Below are 21,149 nucleotides of genomic sequence, written 5' to 3'. Positions count from 1 at the left end.
ACAATGTTATGATTATATTTTTTAATTGACATCTTAAAGTCAACTGTGTTAGTAAATGTTTGCATTTACACTACACTAATGTGTGTAAATTTTAGTTTGAATTGTGGAATAACATGAATATTGTAAAGCGTAAAAATATTTAAAAAAAAAATTGAGCTTGTAAACATTTCTCATTCAATAAAACTATATTTTTCTATAATATAGTATAAACCTGAGGTAAAGCGTCTATTGATGATGAAATAGAAGCACAACACTTAAAAAACATAAATCATACCTTTAGTGCCTTACACACACAGTTAATATATCAAAGAGAGCGATGTAGTTATAAAGTTCTACAATACCATTAAATTAAAGTCTACAGATGCTTTTACCTTAGCTGACTATGTGTCCTAAACAGTTTTCATATTATTACATACTTTATTCAGTGTATAACTTTATTTGAAATAACTGTCTCGAATATCTTGATCATTTATTTATCAAACAGATAATGTACTAACTTAAAAGTTTCATTATCTGTATCGAGTATCTTCTAAATCTTTGACAGTCGTGGACTTTGACGAGAAGAATTTTATATATAGTCGATTTTAAGAGTTTTCAGGAGTTTATTAAAATAATACTAATCACTTTTAACGAAAGCTTAATGTTTGAGTTATTATTGCATAAATCTTTTTGATTTGTTCCTTTATTTCAAAGATTTAAAATGGCCTGTGTCGATTTACCATCAGCTAATGCTGATTCGGAAATGGAAGAGGGAGAAATAGTGGATGAAGTGGATTATCTCTCCGATATATCATCCGAAGAAGAGTTTTTGTTAAGACAAAGGTTGAAGGTTTTAGAAAACTATAATAACGCATTGGAACGTAAGGAAGCCAAGAGGACATCAATCGGGTCAGGTACTGGTGCTGAGCTGCGTTGAGTATTATTATGACCTTCTATTGTACAATCAGTACGGCGTTATCACATAAAACTAATGAAAGCTTATTTGATTATTAACTATTGTGTAACAGTCTCCCCTTATGCAAAAAAAACATTTTTATAAGATCTGATAATATAAATATTTTGTTAAACTCAATGTAGAAAAACTAAACAAAAAACAATACATTAAATATCAGAAACTTATTTTAATTCTTCAAAAGTTTCATAACTGCTTTCTCAGCAATCTCGGTATATGCACCATTGTGCTTTACATACATTAGTCTTTATTTTCATTTTATTTAAAGAAAAATAACTCATTCATTGTTTAAACACTAATTGTGACCATCTGGTGCTAAACCAAATTAATTTTATAATTTTACTTCGAATGGATATACCGTCAGTAAACACTATAATATTTTCAGCAAAAAAAAATTGTTTCTTAAATTTAACATAAAAAATTAACAAAATTTCACCTTGTTACTTGAATGACTTTGATAATTTATGTATCAACAATCTTATACTCATAAACAGGCCAATACAAATTTTCCTACATTTTTTAATAATAATAAGCTCTCATACAAACTTTCACCCTAAGGTTTACCCTCTTAAGTGATGGATGTTGAAAATATCTTTACCATGTTTCATTAACTCATGAACATAGTGGGTTTCATAATATTAACAAGAGAATTTCCATTAAATATTTTATCCCCCCATCAGGAGATGAATTATAAAACAAAAAATTTTCTTCATTTCCTAACCTTTGTTTGATAAGGAATTCCTGTGCAAAGTTTCATCCTGCTAGAGCCACTTGCTAAGGCTGTTTGTTCTTAGACAGACTTAAATTTTATTAAGTATTTTATTATTGACTATGGTAAGTATTTTTTCTAAATTTTTTTTTTAAATAAATTAAAATAACCAATTTATGGAAAAAAAAACACGTTGTTTGCATTGTGTAACTTAAATATTTAAGAGTTTAGTTATTCTGAAAACATTATTCAGAACAATGTGCTTCTCGTGGTTTTATCTGCATTCAAAGTCACTTTTACTGTTAACTTTATATATAATCTATTTGGTACTCCTTGTCCAATCCTGTCTGTGTTGGTAGAACCTACAGCAGAGAGCAAGCTTTAGAAATGTTGTGTTTCTGTTTGAAAGGTGAGTGAACCAGTTTAACTATGGGCATAAGTGACATAACTTGGTTATCAATGTTGGTGGCACATGGGTGACATAAGCATTGGTTATTGTTTCTTAAGAAGCTACTCTCAATGGACAACTTACCATAAGCTGGCCCATTGGACCGTCCACATACCTCTGTCATAAAAATCCTCATTATATCTAATACAGAAAAATTTGATGAATCTGAATTGTTTGAAAAAGTTAAATTCTATTCCTTTTGATTTATTGCTTTTTAAACTTGTTAATATTTTTTAGTATTTAATTCTCATAATTGCAATTTAAATTTTGCAAATCTATTTATTCATTGTGTCTTTTATGTCAAATAATTTGCTTTTTGTATTGCTTATTTTATTTATTTCATAAAACACTCTCAAGGAAATATTTAAGAGGAATATGAAAAATATACTAATAGTATATAAACAGTATTATGTGATTCTTTGAAGAACTTGCGATATAGGTAATAGTAATACTAGAGTAATACAAAACTAAAAAAGTCTTAGTACTACATCTTTTTATTTTTTCCTACAAATAAGTAAAATGTGTTTAAACAGGTTAAATTTTTATTATGTCCAATCAGCTATTCACTATGTAAAGTTATTTTTAAAATGCGTGATAAAAAGCTTATTTAAGTGTCTCATTTTAGTACCGTAATCCATTTTTTTGATATTCACGATAATTTATTGGCATACGTCATAAGTATAGTTACATTCTGTGGCACATAGTAATGTTCTATAATAGTTTCATATATTTTTAAAAACTGCAAATATTGATAAAATTTATAATATAAGCAATACCGCCAACAAAACAGATTTATTTTTTACCTAATGAGAAAACTCGACAATACATGTCAGGCAGTCCCAATCAATATTAAGTCAGGCTTAGCAAGCTTACTTCAGTCATTAAAATTGTGCAAACTGACAGATTTGAAAGCTCATAGTGTTTAAGCCTCAATTTTTTTTTCTTTTTCGACTAATCAGGATTTTATGTTCCTCTTAATAGCCCCAAGGTTTTCTTGCAGAATGCAAGAAAACTCGTAGTTGTAGTTAAAATTTATCTGGCTAATGGTTTTATCGAAACCTAATTTCGCGTAAAGACTGACAGTCGACGACTGGTGATAGGGTTCTGGTCACGCTGTTGACATAGATAGACCAGAATGAAAGTTTTTTTACTGTCAAATAATATAAAATAAAAAATCACTTTTAGTAATTAAAACAATCACTTTTCTAGTATCGAAAATATATTTACTTGCATGATGATTTTATTGTGAATTGATTTAATTTAAGCAACAGAGACAAAATGGATTTTAGGTAAGGAACATGGAAACAAAGATGCTCCCTATGGACCCTCCGAAATTTCTGGTACTGATGCAGATGATGGCTTTCTTAAAACAAAATTTGTTATTACCAAAGAAAAAAAACATATCAAACCACATCATAGACAAAAGCGACCGAAACAAATTGATAAGGAGTGTGGCAAGAATAAAGAACACCGAAAGAAAATTTATCGTAACAGAAAAAAATTGGAAGTAAGTAGCGATAGTGAAGCTAGTGAATTTTCTGATGATGATTACAAAAATAAGAGGCGTAAACTAGCTGATGCAGTTGCATTGAATATTGGTAAGAATGACACATCAACGTTAAAAGACAGGTTATCTAAGATGTTATGCATATCAAAAGCTGAGAATCATAATAAGGAAGTTCCATTAATAATATCTGAATGTAAAAGTAGTCCTCAAGATCAAAAATTAAATAGTGACCACATCAAAGCAACGCTTAATTCGAACACTGCAGATAATCTAGCTAGTTTGTGCAAAGACGAAGTTTCAAAGTCAACACAGATTGAAGAGAGTACGAAAGACATTGTGGATCCAAGTATCATTGATAAAAAAGAAGAAAACAGCGTGGAAAATTCAGACGAAGACCTAGAATTGCTTCGACAACATGCACTTAAAACAAAATCTGTTAAAACAAAAAATGACCAAAAAGTAATGAATGATAAACCTGAACATAAGACTGATGCTTTATCTGAAGACGAAGATAGTGATACGGCGGAATTGAGAATGATTTGCCTTAAGTCAACGTTATTGAAAAAAGCGATTGAATTGAAGCAGAAACAAAAATTACAAAAAAGACTTTCACATTCTGCCAATATGAATGATTTTGATATATGCAAACCGAATAATGATTTACATGTAGATAACAATACTGATATAGAATCTGTAGACATGGATATTGGTTCTGATGGCGAAGATAAAGGAAAAGAATTAATAAGTGTGTGTACGCACAATGGCCCTAGGATAAATAGTAGTGAAGGAAATAATAACAATAACAGTTTACGTAAAGAAGATGAATTAGAAGAGGACGAAGACTTATTACGAGCTAAATTATTAACTTCCTTAAGCAAAAATCTGCCAAATTTAGTTGATCTAAATGTTTTAAATTCTGCTCTCGGTAAAGAAACAACTAAAGTTGAGAAGAAGAAAGGTCCTTTACAACCTAATGCGAGCGTTGAAGAAAAGAAATTTATCATACAACTTGGAGAATCTGATTCTGAAGGTGAACACGAAGCGACAAAGAATTTAACGAAAATGCATATAAAATTGTCAGAACAAGCAGAGTTTCAACAGAAATTAGATCAATTTTTGAAAACGACTAGATTAGAAGTTGAGAAAACAAAACTACCAGATGTTGTACAAGAACCTGTGCCAAAACCACCAGAGAAGTTTATTGCGAAGGTTCGGTTTTTATCACAAGATGTTATTCTTAAAATTTACCTTTAAATTAATAACGTTTATTTGTTTTAGACCATGAACCATTTACCAAAATCAGAACAGATAGAATATAAAAACTTAGTAAAGAGAATGGCCGAACTAGAGAAAATGAAACAAGCTAGGCAAAATTTAATCAACGTTAAAAATAATGTGGCTAAAGATACACTTAAGCCTAGAAATTTCTCGATGGCATCATACAAAATAGCTTCTGCTAAAAAAGTAGAAGAAAAGATCGCTCTATCGAGGTATTAATACATGTTTAAACGAATTACGTATAGCTAGCTCTTATTTTCTTAATTGTTATTTCAATGTGTATTCCAGAAAAAGGATAGCAGAAGAATCAGCGAAAATGTTGAAATTGAAAGAGGAGGCAACAAAATTATCTCAGCGATATAAAATTGTTGCTACTGAGTTAAAAAATATCGCGACAGCAATAACGATTAATAAAAAACAACAAAAAACCATACAGAACGGCTTAACTAAAATTAGACATCAACATCAGATGCTTCTGAAAAGGTATTTATATGCAATACTGTAACTTTAAATATTTTGGTGATTATTTCAATTAATTGAAACGTGTTTTTTTCAGTTCGCCCACTAAACATTCCAATCAAAATTTAACTTTAGGGCGGTCGATTCAGAATGCACTGCCGAGTCTAAAATTACAAAAAGAAAATGATCCGTTGAACGAGGAACACAAAAATTGTGCCGTTCTCACGTCCGTTAAAGTAACAGTCGCTAACGATCTCAAAAAAGAAACCGCCCCAGTTAGTCCTAGATCTGTTGAAACAGAAACAATTAATAATAAAAAAAATATGAAATCGCCACAAAGTCCACAGAAAGACAAAATAGTTGATTTGAAGAGACTTAGTCCAAATAAAAGTGTTAATGAAGAAATTATTAATGATAAGATTGTGTGTCATCCTCTGGATAACAATACAGACAGCGACCGAAATTCACCAAAGTCGGAAAATTTAAATTGCTTACCAGAATTAGATGATTATAAATCGCCATTGGATGCATTGCAATGTAAAAAGTAAGTATATTAATCCTAAGACAAATTGATTTCAAAAACATCTAATAGTATAATAATAAAATTTCCAGACAGGTTAAAATCAAACATGTTCCAATAAAAAGATCTTATACAACGTAAATGTGTTCACTAACAGATAGTAAAATTAAAAATACAATGAAATATTTACGTATTTCTCTTGAGTACTCGAGAGTAAATTAATTATATTAGGTATTTCCATCAGCATTGAAAACGTAGGGAATTAAATCTGAATAACTTTGTCCGAAGTGTTCACTTTAAAATGTTCTTCATTAGGTGTATTAAAAAAACGAGAGTAAATAAACATTCAAAGTATCGTTTCCGCAACTGAATGTAATGTGGATGGCCATGTGCTTACGAACATCGCCCGCCTGCGTTGCGATGTAAGTATGCATCAGAACTGTCCACGGGTCACGTTAAACTATCGTAATTTTTCTAAAATGATGACTTTTCAGCTGGGAGGAGGACCCGAATGCCGTCCTGTGCCCTTTCGAATTTGGCGGCAGTTGCAGAGACCCTGATTGCAAATACCTTCATCCCAAAATTCCCAAACAAGAATGACACTACATACACACGTACACGTACGCACACACTGCCCTACATACAAATATACGTAAACAACACCACTCATATTAATTCTTTTTCCTGTACTACGTACTTTTCGTATCATCCCCGAGTGCCTATGGATGCCATTATGTGTAAAGTATTTATGTAGATCTATTTCTTCTTTCATGCATGCAAATATTTTTATTATTTTTAATATTTATTAATTTTAATATTTTTTAAATTTAATAATTTACTTATGTTACTTTAATGCAGGCAAAATAATATTCCATATTTGTTAGGGCATAGAGTGTGGGTGTTGATTGTTGGGTAAAATCTTTTCTCATAAACTTGAAAATAGGGGTTGAGAATTGAAATGTAACTCTAATATTGAATGCCATTGATAAGGAATATTAAGTTATTTATGTTTATCTATGCAATTCTAGTTGCCGTTGAAAATGGTGGCATCGGCGTCGGAGTGGTAAGTTACGAACCTTTAAACTAGTGATATTGTAGTGGTTTTCAAAGCGTCGGCGGTGATATAATAGCGACTGATCCAGCGTTAATGGTAAACTGTTGTGGACATTTTACGTTATAAACTTGTTTTTATTTACTTTAATTAATTAATTGTACATAGTGTAAAATAAAGAGAATAATAAAACATATAAGTTATTGTAAAATCGACTTTTATTTTACGACCAACTCAAACTCAAACCTCAAACTCAAATAACTTTATTCAATATAGAAGCATTACACTTTCTTATTGATGGTCAATTGAAACACGGTTCGGAAAAGAAAATACCCTGACCTGAGAAGAACCGGCGAAAGAAACTCAGCGGGTTTTTTTTTGTTTGTCTCATATAGCACACAAGCGGTCCTTAATATATTTTTTTAATTTGGCAACAGAGGCATTTTGAACGCTTTCTGGGATCATGTTGTAAAACCGTATACATTGCCTCACAAAGGAGTTACTGACTCTATGCAGTCGAGTAACAGGAGTAACAAGTTTGTGTTTGTTCCTTGTACCAATGAGTATCACATTTTCTCATGAAATCATTAATAATTTTTCGTACATACATAACATTGCAGAATATATATTGAGAAGCAACAGTCATTATCTTGATTTCTTTAAATTTATTCCTTAACGATTCTTTAGCTCCTAGGTTATAGATTGCGCGAATAGCCCTCTTCTGTAGCACAAATAATTATGTGTTACGAGAGTAACCTTATCCTTCAATACGGTTATGACATTTGATTCTATATCATAATTTATATCACAGTATTATTGCATATTAATATCGCAGGTGCTATTGAATTCACTTTATTATATACAATTATTATTGTAATTAATTGATCAATAATTTGTAAAACAGTAATTAATATTATTTTATATGGCATAGCATTTAATACTGGCATGTAACACTATTTCTTATTTTAAATATGATTGAGCTGTCAATATAAAACAATTGGACTATAGCGTGGGGCATTCTAAAGAAAGATAGAGACATTGAAGCATCATTGTAAAACGATAATATTATTTTGGCCACCCCGAACTACTGAAGTTACATATGATAGCGGCTGCGTTGCCCCTCAGCACAATACCGTATGACATTATACTATGAAAGTAACTGATATATACTAAGCGAGCCGTATCAACATCGGTACATAATCTAATTTTTTTTGACCGCGAATGCCGCAGAACTCAGTCTACTCGCCAATCCGTTAATATGGGGGCCCCATTGCAACTTGGCATCAACAGTAAGGCCAAGAAAGTCAGCAGAATCAATTAGATCCATCGATTCCCTGTTGATGAGTGCATTGGCTTTTACATTATGTACATTTGGTGTACTAAATTTCAAAATTTTAGTTTTATTATTATTTAGTCTAAGATTGTTTACGCTAAATCAATGTACTATATCAGCTATAGCATTGTTTACGTCGTCGTACTGTACCTGTTTTCTATTAATTTTAAAAACTAAGGAGGTGTCATCAGCAAACAATACTATTTCATGTTTGTTCCCAAATAGAAAGGGCAAGTCATTTATATATGTGAGAAACAGAAAAGGTCCAAGAATTGATCCCTGAGGGACCCCCATACCAACTGAGACACCAGGAGACCTTTTTCCTTTAACGTCAGCCCTCTGTTGAGCGCACATTCTCTAATTCCATAGTGATGAAGTTTCCTGACCAGAGTCTCATGTTGAACACAATCAAAGGCTTTGGATAAGTCACAGAAAATCCCTAAGGCATCCCGTGACTCTTCCCAGGCTTCATAGATATTCTTAATAAGCTCGATACCAGCGTCTGTAGTCGAGCGACCCCTTGTGAATCCAAATTGTTTACTATGAAGCAGATTATGTATGTTAAAGTGTTCTAATAATTGATTTAGAATTATTTTCTCCAATATTTTGCTTAGGGTAGGTAGAATTGAAATTGGCCTACAGTTGTTGAGGTCTGAAGAACTACCAGATTTAAATATTGGAATAACTACTATGTTTCATCAGGTCAGGAAATATACCACGTTGGACACAACTATTAAATATTAAAGCAAGATAAGGTGCAATCACATCAATAATCGAATTTATCACCTTTAGAGAAATACCCCATAAATCAGCCGTTTTCTTGATGTCTAGTGACTTAAAGGTGCGTATTATGTCATTGGGGTTTACAAGGGTAAAATTAAAGTTAGATTTGCAAGCATACATTTTCTTTCATCAATGACTCCGCAACACCAGGAGAAGAAATAAGTAACTTAGTTGTTAAAACTGGTATGTCAGCAAAAAATTTTTCAAAAACTGTAGCAACTTCCTTTTGACTATTTACTACTTTACTATTATAATTCAGGCTCAATTCGGAGTTGCAACTGCCAACTCTACCAGTTTCACAATTAATAATTTTCCAAGTCATTTTTATCTTGTCATGTGCATTCTTAATTTTATTTTTTATAAAATGTTAAAGATTTTGCCAAAAAGCACACTTTTTTAAACAATTTTGAATAGTTACTTACATAATTGGCAAAAGTGGCACTATGATTGTACGTCCTTTCATTCTAAAGCTCATACATTCGTTGCCTACTTTTATGAATTCCAATAGTCGCCCAATCATTGAATTTTAAAACGTTTTTTTGTATTTACTGTTTTAGAAGTGAATATGGATTTAAAATTGTTTCTGATTTATTTGAATAAATTGTTATACAAGACATTGGGATTGTCACTAAAAGATAGGTGACGGAGATTAGCCATAATATTACTTCTAAACTTCTCAATACGACTTGTGGTCAAAGGAACAAACATTATCTTTTCAGAAGTACTTATTTTTTTAACATGAAAATTAAATAATGCTTGTTGTCCACAATGATCTGAACTTAAGGTATTAATAATAATTTTGTGTTGTGGAATATAGGTAGCAAATATATTATCTATGCAAGTTGCTGTGGAATCTGTTATTCTAGTTGGCTCTAAGAACAGATTTACCAGATTATATGAACTTAACAAAGATCTGAATCTAATACTTGTGGTTGAATTATGAAATAAATTTATATTAAAATCTCAACAAACTGTAATTTCTTTATTAGATCCAGATAATTTCGATAAAACATTGTCCAATATATTTTCAAACAATTCATATAATCCACTAGGGGGCCTGTATACGCATACAACAATGACACGCTCAAGCTCTGCACAGGCTACTTCAATAGTTTGCTCAATAGAAAGGCTCTCAATATCTTTACGTTCTTTAAATTTAATATTTTTACTCATAAGTATTAAAGAGCCACCACGTATAGCTTTATTTCTACTGAACAGACTAGCAATCTGCTGCCCACTAAAGTTAAACATAACCTGAAAATTTTGACCTGACCATTCGTTAACTTGAGTGAAATGAAAGACCTTATATAAAGAGATAATTTATTCAGACATTGTAAAATAAAAAATACTTTTCATCACACAGATACACTTATATAGACAAAAATACGTATAATTTGGAATCAAATTCGATATAATTACAATTCTTATTTTTAAATAAGTAATCACATGAAATGACTAGACACTGGTACACGTAAAGTGAAACTGTGGGCGAAGTATTTTGGAAAAGAACTTACCTATTGAACAAGATGGACTCTTAAAATTTCAGTTACAAAAAAATTATATAATACTCTTATATAAAATCTATAATCATAAGATTTGTTTGGTGTTTCCAAAGCTCCATTATTAGGTATCTACGTAATAACGTTTGTATAGTCGAGTAGGTATATAATGTATCTTTAAAACTTATACGCGTTACATTTGTTATATTCCTTATAATTATGTTACACGGAAATACATATGTACTTAAGGAAGAGCCCACAGTTAAGGATATTAACAGGTTATATATGAATGTGAATATTAGGGTAGGCTATTGTGACCGACTCAACATTTTTAATCTACAGGCATTTAAGTTCGCCTTTAATGGGAAAATTAGAAATACAACATCTTAATACGATTGTTATAACACATACAAGTGATTAATAGTGCCCGACCTTTATTGAACTGTCCGAAACCGAAGGTTCAATATCTACACTGTCTTTTAAAAAATCTGAGTGTTTTCCAAATTCTGTGTTAGCTAGCTCTCTTACTGACATCCTGTTAATGGGTTAGCTAGCTTACTGGAGCAAATCTTTAATCTTTAATAAGTCTTTGCAGACATATCAACACTAAACGAGTATGTTTTTGAAATAGTGTGAAAATGTAATGATGTGGTAAAGCGATGTATAATAATAATAAATGACTGGATTTAGGGGAGGACAACTTCGATTTCGCTGGTGGCTCCACGTGAGGTGTCTCCACATCAGAGATTCCGACGAGTTAACAAATATCTAGCTTTAGTCTAATTATAATTATGATAATTAGTATCATATTTAAAACTTACTGATTCAAGTAAATAAACCATAGTTTATTAATTGAAATTAAAATATAATTAATTCATAATATAATTACTAGGGTCTTCACGCCTCTGTTGGTCTAGGGCCTCCAGTCCTTTGTGGTCTTAGGAAAATTAAATCAGGGTTTTTAATTTTGTCTATGATACCTCAACTTATGCAAGCTAAAGTAATTCACCAATCTGTCTGTCGCTACGCATCTACGCTTCATCTCAAATTTAATGCAATGTTTCTTTAAATTTCAATATTTAAAAAAGGTCCTCATTTTTGCATTTCTTGAAATTCAGCTAGCTATACCATAATGAATTAATTCGTTCGTTGAATCTTCGGCTTCGGCTAAGCATTTAGTCCTTTTCGGGTGGAGTAAGGCCTGTCTGGCCAACGCTTCAGCCGGGCTCTATAGTTCCTCTATCTATAGACTATAATTTATTAATGTAGAGCATTGGAGTATGGATATTTTTTTTCGTGGTTGGTACGGGTCCTAAGGTATACGTTTATTCATTTAATGGTTTAAAAATGTGCTTTATCATAAACGTTAATAACTTACTTATCCTATTAACTCCTATTTGTATTTGTGCTTTTAGTCCCAATTAAATGTAATTATTCCGTTAGCAAAAATATATTGTGTTGAGTACATAATATTTTTATTATATTTTGATGTTTTTCACGTATATTGGGGTTTTTTAATTGGAGTATCTTTTTTTAATAAGACTTTTTCTATTTTTTATTTTAGTTTATGAAATCAACCTGTGTATTACGTTGTATGATACATGAACGTTAATAGATATTTTGTAAGAAAATTTTAATTTAAAAAGGGAATTCATGTTTTACAGAGTTAAATCACCCCAGCGTGGTTAAAAATATACCATTTAGCATATTTTTCAAATTAAATTCGTTGTGTTATTTAAGTCAAAATAAAAATGTTTCGTCTTATGTAATTTTGATAATAGGCGTTTTAGACCGATAGATATTAACAATACCAGTTTAAGATCGAGGGATTCTGTTTGGTGTTATTTAATAACGACTTATTTCATTCATGGATGTTTCAGTGATACAAATATGATCTATTTCTTTGGAGATTATTTCAGAATTTTTTTGTGCTATTACGTTATATATAAATCTGAAACTCTGGTACTCTTTGGATACAAACAATTTAGTCACACAGAGGACACAAATAAATAAAAATATTTCCTCGGTTGAGATAGAAGTATTTGTATATAGAGAGTAGCACACACACAATATAGGGAGGGGAGGGCTCGGCCTATCGCAGCGTGTGCCACATGGCGACGGCCTTGCGCGTCTGTTGCGCCATCTGGGCCCAATGGCGCCCCTCGGCCGCCGGCTCGGCCGCGCCCACGCAGCACCAGCCCACCACCAGCCCGCTACCACCGCCCGTCACCACGCACACCTACCAGTTGATTACGATTAGTTCGTACTCGTATGGAGAAAACTGGATTAGAACACATACTTATTACTTATTACTTAGTTTATTTTATATCTTTATACATATATGTGAGTGAATATAAGTTGAATACAGAAGTCTGTTTGTGTATGTTGTTACTACATTACTCTTAGACTGCTGGAGCAATTTCCATGTTTTTTTTAATGTGTTTTTAATAATTTAGATTGAATTGATTAGGCGGCTTTGCGATCGGATTCTAGATTAATTATTGTAAATAAATAATATAAAATTACAGTAAGTACAATAATAAATTACATATATATTTGATAAGTTTGAAATACTACTCAATAGCCATAACTTGCAATGAACACAAAAAAAAATATTGGAAAAAAATTTAGAGTTGATTAAAAGCAGGAAAACTTTAATGAAAAGAATAATTTAGAGTTGTTTAACTCTACATTTTAGCTTTACCTCAATGGAAGCTTCGTGTAAGTTAGCTGAAGGCAGACTGAACGACAGCGCCTCGTTCCAAACGGGATTATTGATCTCTTTTCTGTTGGTCTTCTTCTTTTTAACCCGCTTTCCGTTTACGAGCAGATATACTTTTACGTACACATCTGAAACATAGAATGTTATCATTGAATGAGAGATCACTGTTAAAACCCAACTTAATTTAGATTTAAAATCTGTTGGTCAATGTAATGAAATTCTGGCAGATCCAATTTCAAATTTCGCAAAAATGTTATGCAAATTAAGTCATTTATCTCATCTACAAAATATCATAAATTTATCTATATATAACTCCTTTTCAACATTTTAAAATATATAAAGTTATGTTAATTAAATACAATTATATATTAACCAATTTCAGTTGTATCATAAAACTGAGACTAGGAATATTTTTGCGCCATTTTATGATGAGAATGATATTCGGAAACGAAGAAATCCTTGAATATTTGTCCATTGACTATTTTTTTAAATATTATTATAATTCTAAAGAAAAAATATTTTATAACACGTTTACCTAAAGCATCTTTTCCTTCCTGAGGGGGCAAAAGATTTCTTGCTTTCAGCACGACCACCGTGAGACGCTCAGCTGATGGTAAGTATGACAGAGATAGTAACAGCTCCTGAAGTTCTTCGGGCGGTCGTCTCTCTCGGGATAGCTCTGCCCATATTTCCGCACCACCTGCCACCTCTACTCGTGAGAGTGGTACCTTCGCTGATCCCATTACTTCGTTGCGTGAAAACCTTAATATTGACGAAAAAACCAAGATGATAAAATTATTACATAAAATGGAAATCGAAGCTCACACGGAGCAAATGCTGGTTAAAAGAAAAATGAAGATATTAATATGAAATGTTTATTTTCTAATTTCGTAATATACCTCATATTGAATGAAGTATGCGTGAAGATGCGACAAGATAGCAAAGTGGTATGAGCTTGTACATCTTAACCGATGGTTGTGGATCCAATCCCAGGCAAATGCCATTAAATTTTAATGTGCTTAATATGTGTTTTTAGTTCATCTCAATCAAGGTGGTGAAGAAAAACATAGCGAGGAAACCTGCATGTGTCTAATTTCAACAAAATCCTGCCACCACCACCAACATTCATTGGAGCACCGGTGTGGAATATGCTCCTAACCTTCTCCCCAAAAGACGAGGTGGCCTCAGCCTAGCCGTGAGAAAATTACAGGCTATTATTATTAATTTATAAATTAATTGGTTTTACCTGTCATAATCAAAGACCTGAAGCAGGAGTGTCTTATCGGTGAGTTCGTCATGGGACACCGGAAACTTGAAATGCTGGTCGAAGAAGGGGTTCGCTTGGTTTCTATGAACGGGTGTTTGTCGTACACGGGTGTCCACTTCGGGCAACAAGCTCACTCTTACGTAAGGATCGTTGAAACCTCCTGCTTCGTAGCCGGCGAGGTCATGTGCTAGAAGTGACAATAACAAAACCTTTACATATCAGGGCTACTAGTAGGTTTAGGGCTAGAAGCATAGGTCTTTATTATAATGAGTGAGAAGAACTTAACATAACTGCGCAATATCGCTAATTTTACGGATTATTATTAAATAAATTTCTTTTACGCAAATAACACAATCGAACCAATATTACCGCAATCAATATGACCGTTTCATGTAACTTTGTAAAAACTACAGGCGAATACTTAATACGGAATCTTAGGCGAATGGTTATCAGTTCTTATCATGGCTGAGGCACATTTTTTTATAATAAAAAGGCCTGATTATAAATGGTCATAACCACCCATAAACAAAAATAAGCCACCAACGTTTGAAATTAAGACGTTACGTCCTACAATTACCACTATTTTAGTATCTATAGTAAATTATTAAAAACGATTCTTAGATTATTACGTCACAGGCGAGGCAGTTATATCGCCCTTAGATGACCGCCCTTAGGCTCCTTATCACTTCACACTCGAGCAAGCACAATTTAATTTTCGTGTGCTAAACATCCTGAGGGAACCACGTCATAACAATATGTACAACATAAACACGGGTCTATCTTCCTATAGGTATCCACCTTAGAGCGGCGTGGTCAAATTTGATCCCAACCGTCTCTCGTAAGAGAGGAGACTTTGTACGCAGGCTACTTCACTTTCTTTCTTTATTTTGGAACAGACCTATTAACAAATATAGAGCTGAGATGGCCCAGTGGTTAGAACGCGTGCATCTTAACCGATAATTTCGGGTTCAAAACCAGGCAAGCACCACTATATATATATATATGTGTTTATAATTCATCTCGTGCTCGGCGGTGAAGGGAAACCTGTATGTGTATAATTTCATCGAAATTCCACATGTGCATTCCACCAACCCGCATTGGAACAGCGTGGTAGAATATGTTTCAAACTCTCTCCTTAATGGGAGAGGAGGCCTTAGCCCAGCAGTGGGAAACCAGTTTACCAGGCTGATACTTTACTTTACTACTTTACTATTAACAATTATGTGTACATCACAGATACTTTAAAAATACATAAATAGTAAACCATTTTATTATAAGCGCATGACTACTGAAACAAAGTGCTAAAATAAGAGACTAAATTATTCAAAAGTAAGAATCGGTGTTAACGCTTTCATCCTTTTTGAGAAGGAGGTAAACAAAATAAAGACGCCTTTTAAATTCGAAAACAAAAATAGTAGTGTATTTAGGTATACCTTCAATCAAATGGACTTCGAAATCGGATCTATCGAAATCGTATTTCAAACGTAAGTGGATTCTTCCCAGCGAAGGTCCGGCTCCCTCTAGCTCAATAACGAGAGGGGCTTCCCGCTTAGTGTAGAGATCCGGCTGAAGAGCTCCCAGGGCGCTGATAGTGGCACCAGGACTCAGAGGTACGCCACTGCTACTTTCCACTAAGGAGTTGCTTCGGTCTATCCGTCTGAAACGCAGGAAAAATAAACTTAAATACAATATTAAAAACCCATGTCAATTGTTTTTTGAGACCATACAAAAGATTTTAAATACTACACAATAGTCTTTATTTCCCTGGCGAGAAGTTGGGTATTATGCTGTCAGGTGAAGCCGCAGCATTAGATAAGGCTTGGCTTTACTATAGTAATAATATTGAAGTTACAAGAAGCTAAATTTTGAACCGTTAAGACTAGTGCAAGTGTCTCATTAGAAAAGAAAAGAGTTGTAATTAAAGCTAAAAACACTAACACTCACTAAAGTCACCTTTCAATGAAAGTGCGATATGAAACTCGGTTCTTTCGTTTAGAATTTGCGATGGGGTTACAAAAGATAGATTTAATAATACTTTAAGCTTCACAATACAATATTAAAGATAATTTGAACATACTACGGAGCCAGATTTTATCAACTCAGTGTACATTCATTCTCTACTCAAGTATGGACTTGTGTGATATGTACATTTATGTTCGTAAACGAGTTACATCCCGGCATCCTATATCATCAACTCGTAATGTAACCTTAAATATTAAACGCACCCATGGGACTCGAAAATACATATTTCACCAAGTTAATAATGTACCTAGATACTTGGTGTCAACGAAGTGGTTAATAATTCAGCGAATGTAACTCGCAGTCGTGACCTCTGTTGACAATTTATACCTAAGTATCTGATTGAAAATTAAAATTTTAAACTAAAGCCGAAATTCTCCCCATTTTTTATCATAAGTATGAAGCTTTGGTTCAGAAAAATATTTGGACGTGTGTTTAGTTTTTTTAATGGTGTATTTATATGTGAGAGTTGATTGTCATTTTTTTTTAATTTTACAAAAGGATTCCGTCATTAATTAAAATATTGTTTTGAAGTGTTCTGTTCAGGTAAATTATTAAAGACAGGTTTGTTTTTGTTTTTAAAACTTAATAAATTTGTTTTTGATAAATATCATTTCTTTAAAATAAACCAACATTTTTGTTTTGTTAAGCGTTGAATTGAATTACTTTATTCGACATATCCTAGGAGTGTTATAAGGATGTTTATGACAAAAATGTTGAACAGTATCCTACGTAAAGTGATTATAGATAGCATTAAATAATTTCATGAGCACAGATAGCCTGTTGGCAGAAAGTAATGAGTTCGGAGTGTCAGAAGAAGGCCCGGGTGGGTAAATTGAGTTTTATCAATTTGTGCGGGACACGCCCGCCTGAGATTGATTCTCGGAGCGGGGACTTTTGCGTGTCAAATTTTGAACATAATATTTGACGTACAATTCCGAATGACAATATAGAACAATCTACGTGACGTTTTAAATCCTAAGTTTTACAAGTAAAGTGTTATTATTCAGATTTATAGCACATGTTTCAGTGTATGTTAATTATTTTATAAATTAATCTGGCTTCCATCAACGTCGCAAAGGGGTTGGAGATTCTCATCTAAGTTGGAATATAGTGGACGAAGCTGAGAGAGATATATATTTATTATATATCATAATTCAGAATAAAAATCGTAAAATAAGTCGTAAATAGTAAAATACTTTTGATACAAACTTGTAATTTAATATAAGGGTTAAATCAATAGATTTTTCTTTTTTTTAAAAACTCGACAAATTATTTCAGATTTTGCAAAGCATCAGTAGGTAAATAGCAGATGGTTAAGCTAGAGGGACACACATCGGGTGCGGTAAAGATTCGGTTAGCGAGATAAATTTGTCGTAGATCAGATTTCCGAGATCTAGGGCGCCGAGTATAACGTAGAGGAAGATAAAAAAATATCTTACCACATGGAAATCTAGCTTGCGACCATTAACTTATAAATATATTTTTAAATAACATTAAGTTTTCAAACCAAATATCATTGACCTCGACCGGCTTCGCTGTAAACACTTTATATTTATAATAAAAGTATCTTTTGATTATTCGGAAAATTATTACACTTGTATTATACCATTCTAAAAGTTACATTTATTCATTAGGTGAAATTAATCAAGAAAATCGAGAGCGCTTTTGCACAAAGTTACATTGCATTTTAAAAATTAAATGCTTATATGACACTGGCATTGTTTAGGTTTTGTATAAATTTTATACAGACTATATATAAGAATATAGTTTACTATATTCTTTGTCTGTATAAAATTTATACAAAACCTAAACAATGCTATTTTTTTTTCGCTTTGCTTAATAATAATTATTGATTTTATTTAATAATCATGTTTATTAAGCAAAATACATCATAAATACATCAGTTATACTTACTAAAATGACAAGGAAATCAAATCAATCAAAATCTACTTATGTTGCTGTTTTTACCTGTAAATTGATACGACACCATCCCACTGGGATGAACTAGGTTTATTAAAATGGATTCACAATCCGCAAAGATATCGAGTGATATGCACGATGTCCCAAATCCATGACTTATCTTTATTTCACTCTTCGTCGTGCTTTTATTTATTTATACTTTTATTTCATATTAAAAACAAGTATATATTTGGTTATTATATAAATATCAATAAAATGAAGTCATATTTCATTCTATAATTTATAACTAGATGTGCCCACGGATTCGCGTGCGTCCTATATACTTATATTGTAGCCTATTTCAAAAAAGGAAGAAATTATTGATAATTTCTTAATTTTTTTTTGTGTTGTCTTCTTAAACCTTCAATTTTTTTTGTGTTGACACAAAAAATATTGAAGGTTTCTTTGTAATATAAAAATAACCACTTTTTACTAAATGTTTATGTATGTATACACGGTACATATATATCAAAACAACATTTTTTAAATTTATGTTTGTCGTCTGTTTGTTTCGGCTAGCCCGGCTGGACCGATTTAGACCGGACATTCACTGGCAGATAGCTGATGTGATTAGGCTACTTTAGAATTATATATAAAATTATAATAAAGTCTGCAATGACCAAAACCAATGTCAGTACCGAGCATAGCCTTAGCGACTATGATGCCGTTATGTCGGGTGCACCACCAATGACGTAATATTAAAAATCTGCCTAATACAGAATTAATATGTTTATAGTAAAATCTGAGAACTGTACAATAACTTTTTTATAAATTCCATTCGTACGAAGTCGCGGGCACAGCTAATAGTTAACAATCTTCATCCAAGAGAACAAATGGAACTTTATATTTTATATACGCTCTCCCTTTGACTTGTATAGTTAAATAATATGGTTTAAATAAAGTATGCTACGTGAAGTGGCACCAACTCCACATCTGTAGAACATATGAAACCTTTTAAAAACTATTGAATTCCATTACATTTATTTCCAGATTGCATTTTCTATTATTTATGAAGTCGTATCCATTGTTCAGAGAAACATTTATTTTTCATTTTAAGTGTAAGCACAGAAGTGAGTAGTTATAGGGTAGGTTATAGAATACCTTAGTGAAACTACTTCTCTAGTATAATCAAAGGGTACTATTATCATTGAAATTTACGTTAGTTTAGTTAAGTACGCTTTTGGCAAACCTTGCTGCTATTTTGAGTAGAGTAAAAACTACAGTATTAATATAATATGAATAAAGTTACTCGCTATTCATAAATGTTCGGACTTATTATATGTCATTATACGGATATATATATAACAATAGGATCAAAGACATAAGCAATTCGAACATACAGTATAAATATCCTGTAAATGATAACAAATTATTCGTGGCTTTACAAAATTTAGGCCATTACGAAGTAGAATTTTATAAAATGTATACAATCAAAACCGACTAATACTATCATCATCCTCCTGCCCTTATCCCAATTTTACTTGGGGTCGGCGCAGCATGTCTTCTCCTTATATACCTCTTTTTCGGATGTCATCTCATAAGTAACATTCTTTCTTTCCCTAACTCTATATCCATCCACATCCGTGCTCAAAACCTTATTACCGTCTAATACTACTACTAATCAAACACAAGCAATAAGTAAATCGAACAGACCTTGGTGGCACCAGCAGGGGAGACAGACATCTCGGTGGTACATGTCGGGGGCTTGGTGGTGCGGGGGAATCAGCTAACGAAGCGAGTGAGCCGTGGGCGAGAGGTGCCGCTCTGACATCCAGAGAGGCAGCTCGTAGCGGCGATGGGGACCGCGGCACTCCAGTAACTCCCGCTTCCAGAGTTCGCCCGTCGGGAGCAAATGTGCGTATTGCTGGAGATGAGCCGCGGTGACTCTGTAATAAGTTGTTTGTTTTACATTAAACGTATATTATATATAAAATAAACCTGGTATAATTAAATATTATTGAGTGTATCTATTTGGTTGCGATTAATTTTAATTTACCTAAAAGAGAAAACTACTATTTTTGTAATTTAGAATGATGTTTATTCTGTATAAAGTTTAAGAAGTTATTCATTATAGCTTATTTAAGTGCTATGAACACAATAAATATAATCCAAATTAACGTCACGATTGGTTAAGAAAACTTCACAATTCATTGTACACTTTGGGAATAAAACAAAATGATCGGATCGTACCGTCGTTGTATTAAGAAAAATATAATTGATTTTAAATTAACGTATATGTCGTTTTAAAAATATATCTGAATCTGTTTACTGTTTATTGTTCTATTTATTTTTTTGTTTACTGCAAATGCATATCATAAGAGGCTTTTGTTGATTATGGTTTTCGATTCCACTTATCCATTCTAATTGTCATTGCAAACATCATTAGCGGTTAATACACGATAGTGGAGGTAATTGATTAATCTCTCATAACGTTATACAATTTACTCTTAATTAGTGCAAATTTAACGTGATATGATTAATACAAAACGTAATTAACTGGGGAATGATAAGAGGTGTTAATTTATAATATTATATAATTAATATGTTTACTAATGTTGAACGAAAATTGAGTGAGGTGGTCAAGGAAGTGACGTCATCAAAAAAACCAGGGGGATTCATCTTAGGTTGTCACGGTGGAAA

General features: G+C 32.4%; 2 protein-coding genes across 6 annotated transcripts in view; one reads left to right on the top strand and one right to left on the bottom strand.

Moving 5' to 3' along the window:
- Positions 1-528: 528 nt before the first annotated feature.
- LOC124544053 lies at positions 529-7,134 on the top strand. 4 transcript variants are annotated; one of them, XR_006967515.1, is made up of 7 exons: positions 529-893; positions 3,399-4,825; positions 4,895-5,106; positions 5,183-5,377; positions 5,451-5,897; positions 6,368-6,610; positions 6,902-7,134. XR_006967515.1 is itself a non-coding variant. In XM_047122450.1 (6 exons), the coding sequence occupies exons 1-6, from the start codon at positions 701-703 to the stop codon at positions 6,471-6,473; spliced, it is 2,580 nt and encodes an 859-aa protein (XP_046978406.1). In that variant the 5' UTR covers positions 529-700; the 3' UTR covers positions 6,474-7,134. The 4 variants fall into 4 exon arrangements, 2 of the variants coding, with proteins under 2 accessions (XP_046978406.1, XP_046978407.1); XR_006967516.1 differs by adding an exon at positions 6,189-6,295 and having other exon boundaries at positions 6,368-7,134; XM_047122450.1 differs by having other exon boundaries at positions 6,368-7,134.
- Positions 7,135-12,200: 5,066 nt separating this feature from the next.
- LOC124544328 (synaptotagmin-5-like) overlaps positions 12,201-21,149 on the bottom strand; it is a 59,710-nt gene continuing 50,761 nt past the window's right edge. For both annotated transcript variants that reach the window (XM_047122827.1, XM_047122828.1), the window contains exons 4-9: positions 20,163-20,395; positions 15,962-16,185; positions 14,508-14,715; positions 13,797-14,023; positions 13,244-13,389; positions 12,201-12,778 (exon numbers count right to left, since the gene is read on the bottom strand). In XM_047122827.1, the coding sequence (XP_046978783.1) occupies positions 12,632-12,778; positions 13,244-13,389; positions 13,797-14,023; positions 14,508-14,715; positions 15,962-16,185; positions 20,163-20,395 (1,185 nt within the window). In that variant the 3' untranslated portion in view covers positions 12,201-12,631. The remainder of the gene's footprint in view (positions 12,779-13,243; positions 13,390-13,796; positions 14,024-14,507; positions 14,716-15,961; positions 16,186-20,162; positions 20,396-21,149) is intronic.

The sequence above is a fragment of the Vanessa cardui genome, chromosome 4, assembly GCF_905220365.1.
Source record: "Vanessa cardui chromosome 4, ilVanCard2.1, whole genome shotgun sequence".
NCBI classification, from domain to species: Eukaryota; Metazoa; Arthropoda; class Insecta; order Lepidoptera; family Nymphalidae; genus Vanessa; species Vanessa cardui.
This window is presented reverse-complemented; position numbering and strand designations above follow the sequence as displayed.

What these genes read in the sequence shown, in the direction of transcription:
- LOC124544053 (XM_047122450.1), top strand. Translation starts at nt 701, where the DNA reads ATGGCCTGTGTCGATTTACCATCAGCTAATGCTGATTCGGAAATGGAA. An exon ending in GAGGACATCAATCGGGTCAG is followed by an intron (nt 894 to 3,398) that starts GTACTGGTGCTG and finishes AATGGATTTTAG; the next exon opens with GTAAGGAACATGGAAACAAA. An exon ending in CATCAGATGCTTCTGAAAAG is followed by an intron (nt 5,378 to 5,450) that starts GTATTTATATGC and finishes TGTTTTTTTCAG; the next exon opens with TTCGCCCACTAAACATTCCA.